General features: G+C 58.7%; 1 protein-coding gene across 6 annotated transcripts in view; it reads right to left on the bottom strand.

Annotated features, from left to right (window-relative positions):
* SEPTIN9 (septin 9) overlaps positions 1-14,690 on the bottom strand; it is a 195,344-nt gene that overhangs the window by 77,305 nt on the left and 103,349 nt on the right. For all 6 annotated transcript variants that reach the window (XM_059908647.1, XM_059908648.1, XM_059908652.1 and 3 more), the window contains one exon: positions 2,320-2,961. In XM_059908647.1, the coding sequence (XP_059764630.1) occupies positions 2,320-2,961 (642 nt within the window). The remainder of the gene's footprint in view (positions 1-2,319; positions 2,962-14,690) is intronic.

Genomic DNA, 14,690 nt, shown 5'->3' with positions numbered 1-14,690 from the left:
GCTGCGGGTCCAGGGTGCTGGCGCCCAGCTCAGACACTGAAATGCTTTTCCCTGGAAAAACCGCACAGGCCCAGCACCAGGCTCCCCAACACCTCTGGACTGCGGCCTCAGCTGGGAATGCTCTTCTCTGCCCGTCTTTCCCTGGTTCAATCCCACCCTCTCCAAAACTCAGCTGATGAGGCCCGGGCTCCCGGGGGCTCTCCCACAGCCCCGCCCACTTGGTTCCACGGCCGCTGTTCACGTCCCGCTCCCGAGGCAGAGCTGGCCTGACCGGTCCCCACGGACCGGCCTGACCAGCGGCTGCCGCTGGAGGAAGACGTTCTTAGACGTGCCCGCCCTGACGAGCCAAGCCGGTGCCACCCTGAGCAGACACCCCCTGCCTGTCCCCCAGAGCAGGACCACCTCCTCGGGCACGCAGTGCCAACTGTCATCAAGATCTGGACGGTGACGACCGTCTCCCCAGCCACATCCTGCTTGACTCAGCTGAGCGCCAACACCTCCCCCCTGTGACGGGGCTGTATCCGGCAGCAAAGGCCCTGGACCAGCAGAAGATCGCAGGAAACAGCCTCCTGGCCGCTCCCCAAACACCAGCCATGCATCCTGACATCGGCACCAGCGCACCTGGGGGGTGGCGTGGCTCTGCAGGGTCACGTCTGGGGAGATGCAGATTCACGCACCAGGGCTGGAAGGGACCTCTTGGTTCCTGCTGCCCACAGTGTGGCCCAACGTCAGAGGAAATTCAGTCAGCCCCTTGGCCCACCCAACCTGCTCGGTCAAATGTGCATTTGGGCAGAATGCAGCTGCTCCACCAACGCCCCTACCCCACCCCATCACAAGCCCCCAGGTCCACTGACCACAGGAGAATTCTCATTCAAAAAGGAAAACCTGAAAGAACTCAAAGCAAGGACTCGAGATACTTGCACACCCATGTTCACAGCAGCTTTATTCACAAGAACCAAGCAGTAGGAGGACCCCAGGTACCCATCAACAATGGATGGATAAGCAAAGTGTGGTCTGCACATAATGGAATATTATTGAGCCTTAAAAAGGAAGGAGATTCTGACACCTGCTACAACATGGACGAACCTTGAAGATGTGCAAAGAGAAACAAACCAGACACAAAAGGACAAATATTTAGGATTCCACCTACATGAGGTACCCAGAGTAGTTAAATTTGTAGAGACAAAAAGTAGGATGGTGGGTGCCAGGGGATGGGGGGGGGGGGGGATGGGGAGTTAGTACGTTATGGGGACAGAGTTCCAGGTGGGGAAGATGAAAAAGTTGTGGAGATGGGTCACGGTGACAGTTGCACAACAGCATAACGTATTTAACGCCCATGTGTTGTACACTTAAAAATGGCTACTCCAGTCAGTGTTGTTATGTGTATTTTACCACCATTAAAAATAATTTTTAAAAGGTATATCAAAATGCCAGAATGTTCTGCCTGTTCAACCCAAAGGACACTTACTGAACATTTACTGAGCCCCGAGTCCTGGGATCAGAACTGGACCCAGCTTTCACTGGGCTTACAACCCAGCCGGCACCTTAACACAGCCCATGGGGCCAAGACCCTCCCTGTGGGGGGCAGTAACGGTGTCCCACGGGATCGGCACCACCTCCCCTGGGAGCTCCCCGTGAGCACAAGTCCGGGTTTGGACCCTCCAAGGATGGTAGCCAAGCAGAACACCCCCGAATGGAGCTGTGAGCAGGAATCATGGGGCTCCCTGGCCTGGGACCCCCTCCAGGCAGCCCTGAAAACCTCAGCATGCAGAGGTGAGGCATTCTCGTGCTCCCTTTGCATCTGGCCACGACCCTCCCTACCTGGGAAGGAAGAAGAGGAAGACCCTCCTATGCAGAAAACCCCTACTCACCCGCTGCCCCGGGGGTACCAGCAGGGCAGTCACAACGCCTTCCCGAGCAGGAGCCTGCCTCCCCGCGGCCCAGTGACCACCAGCCACCAAGAATGTGACAGCCTGTCCTAGGGTCTCAAACCCATCCAGCCCCGACACGAGCCTGCCCCGGTTCCTGCCCTCAAGTCCTGGGCTCACAGCAGAGGTTACACCACGGCCCTGTGGACCAATTAACAGGGGCCCTCCACAACCCAGAGATTCTTTGCCAAGTCTAACTCAAATCCAACTTGCTGCATCTCGGTCCATCCCCCGTGGACAGAAAGAGCTGCCAGTGCCCTCTCCTCAGCCTTCGGAAGTATACGCACCCCCACTCCTCAACATTCAGCTTCTTCCTCCAAGACTCCAGGGCAAAGCCAGCTCCCCGCCCCCCAAATCACTGCAGCACAGATGACCAGCACCTGCTACTCACCCTCCTGGCTCTTGGGTGGGGCCTCGGCCACGGGCGGCTGGGGCTTGGGCTCCAGCCTGCTCTGCAGCTGAGACATCGGCGTGGGTTCCGAATTCTCCAGGGTCTGGGGTGGGATGGGGGAGGCGGGCCCCTCGGCTGGCTTGGGCACCTGGATCTCGACCCTCTTGGGGGCTGCGTCGGCGGTGGGGATGGCGGGCACCTCAGGGATCTTGGAGGTGGGGGTCTCCATCCTCCGGTGGGCTGACTCCTGGGGCTTGACTATGGTGATCTCCGTCCTCCGAGGGGTGGGCTCTGGCGTCTTGTGGCCCAGTGCCTCAGCCCGCTTGAGCCCGAACCGGGACGGCCCGGCGGTGCCGGCGTTCTCTACCTGCTTGGACGAGATGTCGATGGAGATCTCAGTGCGCCGAGACACGGGCTCTGCCTTCGGCCCCGAGAGCTCGACCCTCCGCAGGGCAGCCTTGGGGGATCGCTGGCTGAGGGAGTCTACATGGCGGGCCGCGGGCTCTGAGTTCTTCACACCCAGGTCCTGGAACTTCTGCGTGGAGCTGGCCACAGAGGCCCGGAGCAGGGGAGTCTGGACCCTCCGGGTTGGGGTGGAGTTGGGCGTCTCGACCTCCTCGACCTCAAAAGATCTTTTCAAGGCTGAAAGAGAAAGCGAGGAGAATGTGGTAAGTAGGCGGCTTGGGAACCCCTGGGAACATCCCGCTAACAGTGAACGTCAGAAGGCAGCTGGCGGGGATGCTACAGCAAGGGGCCCCCGGGAAGCCTCTTGCGCCCGTCACCTCTCAGGAAGAAGAGAGGACAGCCCCACTCTACGAGGGGACTGAGGCACCAGCAGCCACGTGTTCTGGGAGAGAGAGAAAAGGCGGAAGCTTGGAGGACGCCCTCTGTCCTCTCTGTCCTGCCGTGGCCATGATCCCGCCAGCTACATTTTCTATAAGGATGCTCTGGCTCAAGGGAGGGGCCTTTGATTTCCTTCCCTCCTCACCTCCACCCGACACAGACACCATCAGCAAACACCACCAGCAGCAGCAGCGGTGGGAAGATGTCCCCAATAATAACAGCCACAACTATAACCAATCAGAATCTCGATGGGGGGACTTCCCTGGTGGTCCAGTGGTTAAGACTCTGCGCTCCCAATGTAGGGGGCCCGGGTTCGATCCCTGGTCAGGGAACCAGATTTTGCATGCATGCCGCAACTAAAAAGATCCCACGTGCCGCAACTAAGACCCGGCGCAGCCAAATAAATAAAAATAAATAAATAAATACAAAAATTCATTAAAAAAAAAAAAAAAGAATCTCGATGGGAATGTCACCACCAAATCAATAACAGCATGGACAGCCAACGCTGGAACTTTTAACACGGGCAAGGCATTGGGCTTACTGTGCGTAAGCACATTTACTCCCCACCCTAACCCCATGGTGTAAACGATGCTATAAGCCCCTGATACAGATGGGAAAACCGAGGCCCAAGTGCTTAAGCAAAGTGCCCAGTGGCGTGGAGTGAGTAGCAGAGCCGGAAGATGTGTCTAACTCCAAGGTCCAGGGTTCTTACTCCTTTCTGGTGGAATAATGGAGATCCTGGGCAAAGTTCACACCGCTGCCTTTCTTAGTCCTCACACCGGCTGCTTCTGCCTCCATCCTACACCACTTGCCCCAGCCGGACTTGGGCCCACGCAGGACGCTGACCACCCAACTCCCACCCCACAGCCCAGCATTTCCCCCCGGCCACCCGCCATCTCCGCCAGGATCTGCTCCCTCCCAGGCGGTGGGGACAGTGCCTGAGAAGCCACTACCCCCACAGTCCCTGCAGCGTGCTGCAAACGAGAACCAGCTGCTCCCGGTTATAAAGACCAGAGTGGCAAGGGGCCCGCGGGGCAGGAACATGCACCAGTTCCTCCCCAGCCGGGCCCACAGCGGGCCCTCAGCGACCCACAGTGTCTCTCCCACCCCCCTCCCCACCTCACCTCACAGCCCCAGGAGCCCAGGATTACAGGGACCCCCCCCTCAATTTCCTCCCCCAGCCCGCAGCTGGTCTCCAGCCCCCAACACCAGCCCTCAGGGCCATTCTGAGCAGCCCCTCCCTCCAGTCTTCCTTCCTCCAAATTCCAACACAGCCCTCGTCTCTTCCCCGTGGACATTACCTCCTTCAGAAGACCAAGGTGTAGTGGGTGGCTGAGTGGGTGGGTGGCAAGGGGCGTGTATGCTCTGAAGCACTGGATGTAGGGGGAAGCAAGGGAGACCCCAGACCCTGATACCTGGCTGCCAGAACTACCAGTTCCCCAAACGTGACACCCCTGGGGGACCCTGTCTAAGCCCTGGGCACACCTCCTTCTCGGTGGACAGAGGGCACAAAATCCTGGGTCACAAAGCTCGACGGTCCCAGAGGCCCTGCAGGGATGGGAAATGTCCTCCGAGGGAGGCAGCTGTGCAGATTTCGGGAGCGGGCGCGTCATCACACACTGACTCAGGGACACACCTGCTGTTCAGCTTCATTGCGGCCAAGCAGGCATGTGTATGCAATGTGGCCAGAGCTCCTGATTCAAGAGAATCTGAAAATCTGGATGTTTTTTTATATGTTATCTCCTGATTTTTAAATGCTGGCACAAACAAAGCAAAACAACCCCTTTAAAAACACTGTGCGGTCAAAGGAAATCACATCCAAGGGCTGCACTCGGCCAGCGGGCCCTGCCGTGACCTCGGGTTGATAAGGCACATGGCCAAGTGCGGCAGGGGTGTGCCTGTGCAAGGACCCCACCTGGGGCAGCTCTGCCTCTCACCGGGGGCTGTCCAGCAAGATACGCAGGGCACAAACTGCCCATCCAAAGAAGCCTCAAGTGCCCAGGGAGAGGTCAAGTGCCTGCTAAACTGGCCAGAAAGTCCAGGGCTGAGTGCCCGGAACTCTGTCCTCTCATGGTTCCCAGGGCCTCCCGAGACATCTGGTCTACCCCCACCCCGAGAGCACTGTCCAAACTGTCCCCGATGGTGGCTCCTGTCTGTCTGTGAGCTCCCTGGAGGAGGGGTCCACACCCCACCCACCTAGGCACGTGCATGTCCAGGAGTACTTGGCGTTAGCTCCTTGAGGCCAAGTTGGGAGAACAGGAACTAGGTGGGTGAGGGCTCTTTCCCAGGTTTGCCCCACGGGAATAAGACGAACTTTTCCTGGGAGTCCCGACAAGGTCTGTGCCCCTGTTTGGAGAGCCCCCTCCTTGGGGAGCCCATTTGAATGCACCTCCAACTGCAACTCATGAATTCAGACCCTACACCAAAGCAAAGGCCTCCCCGAGTCGGGAGGCCCGATTCGGCAATGACTTTGAACCAGACTGGCCGGCACACAGATCACTGCTCCCCGGAACACAAGCTCTACCCAGAACGCACACACCCGGCCCCATCCGCCACCCTCTCCTCTCTTCGGCTGCTCTGTGTTTCTTCCTGGCACATGCCACTCCCTGGGCCCATACTATCTGCATGCTTAGCACTCAGCTATATTATCTACCCAGGCATTCACTGGCCAGCACCAACACCCCCATTAGTCTAGTTCTCTCTGAGAGGACAAGGGCTGTTCCCACCATCAGGATGGTCACTGCTCAGCAAACATCCAGGGCTGATGGGGGTTCCTGATGGCTTACGCCGTCCCCACAAACAAGCACTGCCCCCACCCAAGGATTTCAAGTCCCCCCTCTAAAGCCAGGCTCACTCTTGCCTCCTCCCAAAGCCTGCAGTGGCGGCCCCATGCAGTTCACGCCACTCCCTCCCGTGTCATCCTGATTATCCCAGTCTGCTGGGACTGGCTTTGGGGGAGGGGGGCTCCCTGGGAAGACAGCAGGAGTCCTCTCCTCTGTTACACCGCGAGCCAGCCCTCCAGCCCTTCCTGGGCCTCGGGTGCTTCTTCTAAGCACAACATAAAGGCCAGACCGGATCACAGGTTTGTAACTGTGGGCCCAGAGCAGGGAGGCACCAGGCCTGAGATGTTTCACTTTCCTCTAAGGTTCTGTAGGGAGTTGAACAGTGTCCCCCGGCAACCCAAAAGCTACGTCCAAGTCCTAACCCCCAGAACCTGTGAATGTGACCTTACTTAGAAAAAGTCTCTGCAGATGTCATCAAGGTAAGGATTCAAGATGAGATTATCCTGGATTTAGGGCGGGCTCTAAGTCCGGTAAGTGTCCTTATAAGAGAAAGAGGAGGGAGATCTGAGAGACACAGAGAAGAAGATCATGCGACAACAGAGGCAGAGACTGGAGTGATGCAGCTGCAAGCCAAAGACGCCTGGAGCCATCAGAAGCTGGAAGAGGCCAGGAAGGATTCTTTCCTAGAAGCTTTGGAGAAAGCTGGCGCTGCCGACACCTTGTTTTTGGACTTCTGGCCTCCAGAACCATGGGAGTAAATTTCTGTTGTTTAAGCCACATTGTTTGTGGTTATTTGTTACATCAGCCACAGGGAGTTAACACAGGGACCGTTAGAGGGATGAAACCTCTGGGCTACAAGGTTGTCTGGGGCCCTTCCCGCTGGTGCTGTCACGTCCACTCTGCACCCAGCCCCTCTCAAGAAACGTCCAAGGACTTCCCGTGGCGGCCCAGTGGTTAGGACTCGGCGCTTTCACTGCCGTGGGCCTGGGTTCAATCCCTGGTCAGGGAACTAAGATTCCGCAAGCCGCTAGGTGTGGCCAAAACGTAAAAAAAAAAAAAAAAGAAGTAGAAACGTCCAACGGATGGACCAATGGAAGCGTGGCCGAGCTCCAGAACTGCTGTATCAGACACCCAGAGGAGGAAAAGCTGCCTCCTTTTCCAGGAATCACACAAAACCCCGGACGGTGGGAGAAGTCGTCACGAGAATAACATTGCTCTAGATTTACACCGGAATATCTGGTGATGAAACCAAAGATCATTTTTTAAGGCAGGCTGCGCGAGGGATGCCCTAGGAGCAGCCGCCTCTATACAGAGGATGTCATGACACAATTAGCACCCAGCTGGGAAGAATTAGGAGACGGCTTGTCACGAAGCTGGCAGGACAGGGTCCTCCAGCATCCCGTCCCCCAGCGGAAGTCCTAAACACACGCTCTGGGTCCTGCCCCAACACGCACAGCCATCCCTCCCTTCCCATGGTCAAACTCACCCTGGAAACTCCTTCCACTTCCTCCGTGGAGAATGGCTATAACCCACCATGGCAGTGGATGCTTTTTGCACTTTACCCTTCTCCCCCTCCCTGCGGAGAGGCAGCCCAGGGGGTCCAAGTGCGGCCGAGGAAGCCAGCAAGAGTGCAGACTGGAGGCCCCTACGTGACCGCATCTGATGGGGGACCGACAGGCAGAAAAGTGGCCTTTCACTGGACCAGGGCAGTGGGGAGTGGCGCTGTGCTGCTTCCTCTTTTGTCTGCAGGATGCTAAATGCCCTCAGAGGGCAGGCAAGAGATGCCCCCCCCCACAACCCCGCCCGAAGCGGACAGGACAAACTGCATGGCTGTGGGGCACCAAACAAACATGGGACCAGGCTGTACTGGGAGGGTCCCCGAACTGCCACTGGGAGGGAAAAGGACTGACATCTCCCACAGGGCACAGGAGGCCCACCCATCCTCACACCATTTCCCAAATAAGAACGCCCCCGTTCTCCCTCTCGTGAAGTCAAGAACCCCCAAAGCCGGGCCTGAACGCTGCTTGCTCCCCAAAGCCCTCCTCGGCCCCAATCAGCCCTTCCCCACGAGCACATGAGCCAGAAGACTGTCGTGCCCTTTGGCCCACTGCTGGGAATTTACCCCCAGGAAATCATCAGACGTACAGAAAGATTTATGTACGGGATGTTTGCATCAGCATTAAAACAGCAAATGCTGGAAACAATTCGAGTTTACGTAGATTTTTCTGAACCCATATGCCAGAGTCCTGCAAAGTCATCAAAATCACAGTTCTGAATATGAGAAATGCTGAGAATACTAAGTAAAAATAGCAGGATCCAAGATGTATGCACGGGGCCTGACTTCATCTCACACACACATGTGCAGGGTGCACGCACATTCGAGGAAAACAGCCGTCTCTGGATGGAATTAAGGTGGCCGTTTAATTCATTACGCTTTCCTGCCTTTTCCCAAAGTGCCTATGCTAATGTGGGTCACTTCATATTTTCAGGGGATAAAACCATCAACACTGCTCTTACAAAACAAACCTTGCTAAGAAGAGGGGGAGGGTGTGGATAACTGCACCTCCGGCCCAGCCTCTCCCGGTCCATCACCTGGTCCATCACCTACAGTCTCGGCTGCTGCAGAGGCCGGGCCGCCCGGCCAGATGCAAACCTCCCATCGTCGCGCGCATGGGGGTCGAGGCAGGAGCAGCCTGGATCTGGGCCTGTTTAAGGAGGAATGTGCCGCACACAAGAGGCCGTTGTGAGGGCCCCCGCTCTGACCGCAGGCACGCTGCCTGCCCGCAAACCTCTCCCCGCTCCAGGAACACTTCCTGGAGCGCACCGCGGGCCTCAGTCTGGGGAGGGGAGACGGGGTGAGCCACAAAGCCCTGCTCCAGCCTGGGACAAATGTCATGCAAAGAAATGTTAGAGAACAAGGTCAAAACAAAGCCATGGTCAGCTCCAGTGGGAGGAGCAACGTGGCCACTGCCCAGCTCAGGGGTCTGATTCTGGGCTCAGGCTCCAGGAGCACAGCCCCGGTGAAAGTGAGTCTCTTCCAGGCAGCAGCAAAGCAGGTTCTGTCCTGAGAAACAATGGCCACCTGGGAGCCAGGGTGAGACACCCAGGGAACACAGGGTGCCAGGTGAAGGTCACCTCCTTGCTCCCTGGCCTGAGGCTGCAGGGAAAGGTCACAGGAAAACTCAACCCTGAAGCTAAGTGCGTGGGCCATCAGACTCACAGAGTGGGTCCGGAGCGTGTGCGACCCCTGGGGTGGGCTGGATCCACCCCCCAGTTCTTGCTCTCCCGTGAGGACAGGGAGCTGGGGCTGCAGCTGGGCGGACAAGCTCCCTCCAGGGCAGCAGGGAAGATGGAACAGGAATCGGTGGGCCAACGGGCCGGTCCCTGAAATAACAATCCTCCGAAGGAAAGGAACCCAAGGCCACAAAAGCAAGATTTGGTCCCGGCGAAAGAACAAATTCACTGGGGAAAACCGGGCAGGGCAGGGCCAGGGGGATGATCCCAGGCAGAGGGCAGGGCAGGACAAAGGCCCTGCGTGCCTCGGATGAGCAGAGAGCTGGCCGGACGTGGGGGCCTTGCAGCCTGGGCACACACTGGGCTCCTGCTTTCAGGGCCTAATGCAGGGGCTCAAACAGGGGGCGGCACAAGCACAGTCACCTCCGGGCATCTGCTTCCCCATGTGTCATGCTGAGGCGCTGACACAGTGGTGCCCGGGCAGCAATCACGACTGTTGCTGGTATAATTGCCATCTGTGTGTGCACCCCGGGGGGTGGGTGTGCACATGTGCATGCGTGGTCACCCCACTGGCGGCCGAGGCTGCACGTGCCTTACCCGTGTCCATCACACCCACGGCCAGTATCTTCCCCTGTGCCCGAGGGCCTCCCCCGGCGTCCCCCTGGTGCCCAGGCCCGGAAGGCAGGAAGGGGTTAACAGTGCTTCCCTGGCACACAGCCTTTAGGCAGTAACTGGAGGGTAAACACTCTGGGGGGCTTGGTGCAGGGTCCCCCAGCACCCCCAGTGGTGCTCACTCCCATGCCTGGGGACCACCTGGGATCACCTCCCACCTGAATCCTTGTCTCAGGAACTGCCTCGGGCAGCCAGTGGAGGAGGGGCAGGGCTAAGAGGGCAGGTGAGAGCAGGTGGGGGGCAGCAGGCTCAGGGCATGGAAGAGGATGCAGATGGGGAAAGTGGGAGGGGGGTGCCCTCAGGAAGTAAAATAGTCCAAAAGGAAGGGCTTAAAATAGACACAGCAGCTGAGCAGAGCCTGGATAGGGACATCGGTAAACAGCGCTGTCAGCGGGTGGCCCTGGGTTTCCCACTGCGAAACACAAGACACCAGCCAAAGTCCAAACAAAGGAAGAGACAAGGCCCAGCACTGGCACTCACAGCTCAAAACCCTCCCCTCGGGCCTCTCCCCTGCCCTCCCTGGGCAGGCCTGGCTGGGCTGCAGGGCCAGCGGCAGCCTAAGAACCCCATCCAGTGCCAGCCCCATCCTGCTTCCCGCTCCGGCTCCGGGTCCCGGCGTGCTGGCCAAGGGCACTGGCCGCCCTGGGCTTAGCTGCACACGTGGCTGAAGGCGGCACACAGCCCCTGCTCCCGGCCCTGACCAGATGCAGGCCCGCATCTCAGCACCCTGCACAGTCCCACAGGGACGGCCTGTGCCCTCTGGACAACAGGACCAAGCTAAGCCACCTTCACTCAGCCCTGAGGGGCCACGTGGGGCGAGCCCGGTGTCCCTGAGAACTGGAGGTTCACCAGGGGGTCTTAACGCCCAGGTGAAAGATGTGAGGTCAACCCCTCCACCCCGCAATTTATCTTGAGGATTGTCTTTTACTTTGGCTGTTAGGACACGGGCACTCCAGGGAGACTTCCTGCTCCTCACAGCCCCCCCCCCCCAGGAGGCCTGGCCCACGGCCCACCCTGGACCAGCGACGTGGGAAGGAGGTCTGCTGTGCCTGCCAGTTGGGTTCCCAAGTTGGGCCAAGAGAAAGCAACAGGCCCCCTCCTCCCTTCCCAGGCTGCCACTCACCGCAGGGAGACCCTCCACGCAGCCCTTCCCGCCCATGACATTTCCAGGCACAAAAAGAGTGCAAAGGTGATCCCTGGCCCCCTCAACTCGGGACACGAACAAGACCCCTCACAACGGGCAGGGAGCGCAGTGGCAGCTGTGGTCAACAGCCAGCCCTCGGATTCCAGACCTTCTCTTAATCCCCCAAATTCATTACGTTAATTTCTCCCTGGAAAAAGCTCCCTAGCGCCCTGGCTAGCAAGGACACGGGCAGAACCAGCCCTCCCCAGCCCAGCTACATAGTGTAATCCACCCAGAATGGGTCCTGTCTGATTCCTTCACAAGGGCTTCCAAATCTCATGCTGTCTGCAGAGGACACCGGTCCAACAGTGGCTCCCAAAATGGTCTGAGTCCTAACTCCCAGAACCTGTGAAAGTGATGTGGGAAAAGGGTCTTTGCAGATGTAATTAAGGCAAGGATCTCGAAGTGAGATCATCCTCGATCAGGGTGGGCCCTAACTCCATGACAGGTGTCCTTGTAAGAGACAGAAAGGAAGACACAGAGGAGAAGGCCGTGTGAAGATGCAGGGACGCATACACAAGCCAAGGGACGCCGAGGATTCTCGGCCGTCACTGGAAACTGGGAGAAGGGCCTGGAAGAGGCTCTCACTCGGAGTCTCCAGAAGGAACCAACGTTGCCCACACCTGACATCCGACTTCTGGCCTCTAGACCTGGGAGAGACCACATTGCTATGTTTGAAGATCCCCGGTCTGTGGCACTTTGCAGCCGCAGGAAATTCACGCATCAAGAGAACCGATTTTTCGGCTGCCGTGGCCTTTCTGTTCAGCCTCCTCAGCCTCTGTTGATGCCGAAGCCACTTTCCGCAGTGACTCACCAGCTCTGGGAGGGGCACATGGGTGCCCTGGAATCGGGCTGGCTGGCAGGAAGGACCTCTCTCCTCTCAGCCTGAGTCAGCCATCAGGTCACCCCAGACCTTCACAGCTGTCAACGCCTGGGCCAGCAGCCCCTTCCTGCCGCTGGCTGCCCCCTGGCCTCCGAGCCTCCCCCCCCATCTTCCTGGGGCAGGGCCCTTGTGTCCAGCCCACCTGGGATGTCCCAGCTCACACCCGTTGTTCCACTGTCATCCATCAGGGCACCCTGTTCATTCCCAACAGGGTCTCCATCGGGGCAATGAATTATCTGGTCGGCCTACCTAAGGCGGGTTCATTACCGGTGTTCCCCTCCCTGCCGTCAGAGAAGGGTCTTGGGGTGACAGCTCTCAGGGCTGGGAGCAGCCTGACAGTGGAGACCCTGGCAAGCATCATGGGACAGCCACATAGCAACTTCTGCTTCAAGAAATCTCTCAACACAGAGAAAAACCAAAACAAACGCTCCGAGGAAGCCACTTCTCAACCTGGGGCCTCTTCTCGCTCCCTCCATCTCCCAGTCCCCCTGGTTCTGGCGACACTGGGGTCATTCTGGGCAGACTTTAACAGTCACCCTAAGACACTGGACTTCCTTCTTTCCTTGATGAAATTAAAGTTATGGGAACATGAGCACATGTAGACCCATCTGTCCTCCCCCTCTTAGGCCAGCTGTGGGCTCTCTCCACTAAGAGGACAGACGGAACGGGGCTGAAGCGCGTGTGAGGAGATGCGGGCCAGATAGGGGAAGAATTTCCTGGCCCAGGGTGGGGACGCTGGGGGTGGTGGTGACCAGGCTTCCTGAAAGGCCGAGGAGGAGGGCCTAGGTGCGGCCCAGCCTGGGGGGAGAGGAGGGGACAGAGGACCTTTCTGGCCTCCGAGGGTCAAAGGTCCCCTGATAAATGGCAGCCAAGGAGGGCAGGAGGGAGGCCCTGGGAGGGGACTGACTTCAAAACCAAAGCCACAGGCTGCAGCTCCGAGGGCTCAAAGGTTACAGGGCCCTTTAACCCACAACGCCCCTCTCGGGCTGCCCCGGATGCCCCGAGGGGGTCCTGTCCGGACTGAGGAGAACTGAACTGCTGGCTCCAGGTTGGAGCACAGCCCCTCCCGCAACAAGAGGGTCCCGCTGAGGGCTGTTCCTCGGATGCTCCCCCAGCCCCACCCCCCCGACCACAGAGCAAGGATCATCCCATCCCCGAAAAGACTCTGCGAACAAGCCGGCCGGCTCACAGCCGTCCGCGCCCCTGCTGGCTCTTTCCCACACTACTGGGCTGGGCGCGGAGCAGGACCCCAGAGCCCCGGGGTGCACCGGGCGGTCTCAGCTCCACGGCACCGGGCTGGGCTGCCAGGCTGGTGGTCAGCGTGACACTCCATCCTGGTGGAGCTGCTGTTTGTTCCCTTCTCTGTTCTCAGCGTAGCGGGTGGTGGCTGTTCCCTACCCACCGGGAAGAGGAACCACCCCGCTGACTACTGCAGGAAATGGTAGAAACACTTAAAAATGCAAAAAAAAAAAAGCCTAATACCAGGGGCTGCTGGGCCCAGCTGGAGCCCTCCATTAATCACGCCAGAGGGACAGTTGCAGCTCTCCGTGCTGTGGCCTGAGGGCGGGCGCAGGCGGGTGCTGCCCGGGCCCATATGAGCTCTGACCTAATTACAGGGGACGGTGACCCGAGGGAGCAGAGTTCAGGCCCCGGTCACAGCGGCACCCAGGAGCCCAGCTGCTCCCCAGGCCTCCCGAGGAATGGAGCGGCTCACAGCGCATGACCCCAGACCAGCCAAGCTCCGCTGGGCCAGAGGACGGAGTCTCCGTGACCACAAGGCCCTGCAGGCACCAAGGCCGACTCGAGGGTTCAGGAGGGCTTGGTCTCTACCCTCAAGGACACAGGGCTAGAGGGGGCTGGCAGAGAAGGAAGAGTCCAGAAAACTGACAGGAGGAAGTGGGTTTGTTGTGTGAGACAGGCCACGGCTGGACCTTGAGGAGATTCTGGAAGGGGCTCCCAGGGGCTGCCCAGCTGTTCCAAAGAGCCCTAGTGGGGCCTGAGTGAGGCCCCCTCCAGGGCTCCTCTCAAGGCCTTGCCAGGCTCTCACCAGGAACAGCCAGATCCTGGCCAACTCAACACAGCCACCTGGAACTTGGGGAGACCCCTGGAAACCTAAAGCAAGCCGGGCAAGGCCTCTAGGCCCGGCTGCACCACCAGGCAGAGGATCGGAGACGGGGCACCCTCACGCTCTGGGGATACAGACGGGGAGGCCGAGGCCCGGGGAGACCATCAGTCAAAGTCACGCCATTAAGCCCGTCCAAGCCTGCTCTCCCAACCCACACCCAGACGCTCTGCTGCCCCCAAGGTGGGCTGATACAGAGGGGCAAATGGGGCCCCCCAAAGATTGTTCCGTGTCCTAACTCCCAGAAGCTGTGCACGTGACCTTATTTGGAAATAGGGTCTTTAAAGATGTAATTAAGAGCCTTGAGATTAGATTACCCTGGATTTAGGATGGATCCAAAATCTGAGAGTGAGTGTCCTCATAAGAGCAGAGACAGGGCTTCCCTGGTGGCGCAGTGGCTAAGAATCCGCCTGCCAATGCAGGGGACACGGGTTTGAGCCCTGGTCCGGGAAGATCCCACATGCCGCGGAGCAACTAAGCCCGTGCGCCACAACTACTGAGCCCACACACCACAACTACTGAAGCCTGCGTGCCTAGAGCCCGTGCTCCGCAACAAGAGAAGCCACCGCGATGGGAAGCCCGCACACAAGAGTAGCCCGCACTCACCGCAACTAGAGAAAGCCCGCGCGCAGCAACGAAAACCCAACGCAG

This window comes from Balaenoptera ricei, chromosome 20, assembly GCF_028023285.1.
Source record: "Balaenoptera ricei isolate mBalRic1 chromosome 20, mBalRic1.hap2, whole genome shotgun sequence".
Classification (NCBI taxonomy): domain Eukaryota; kingdom Metazoa; phylum Chordata; class Mammalia; order Artiodactyla; family Balaenopteridae; genus Balaenoptera; species Balaenoptera ricei.
The sequence above is the reverse complement of the archived record's forward strand: the minus strand, read 5'-3'. Positions and strand labels throughout refer to the sequence as shown.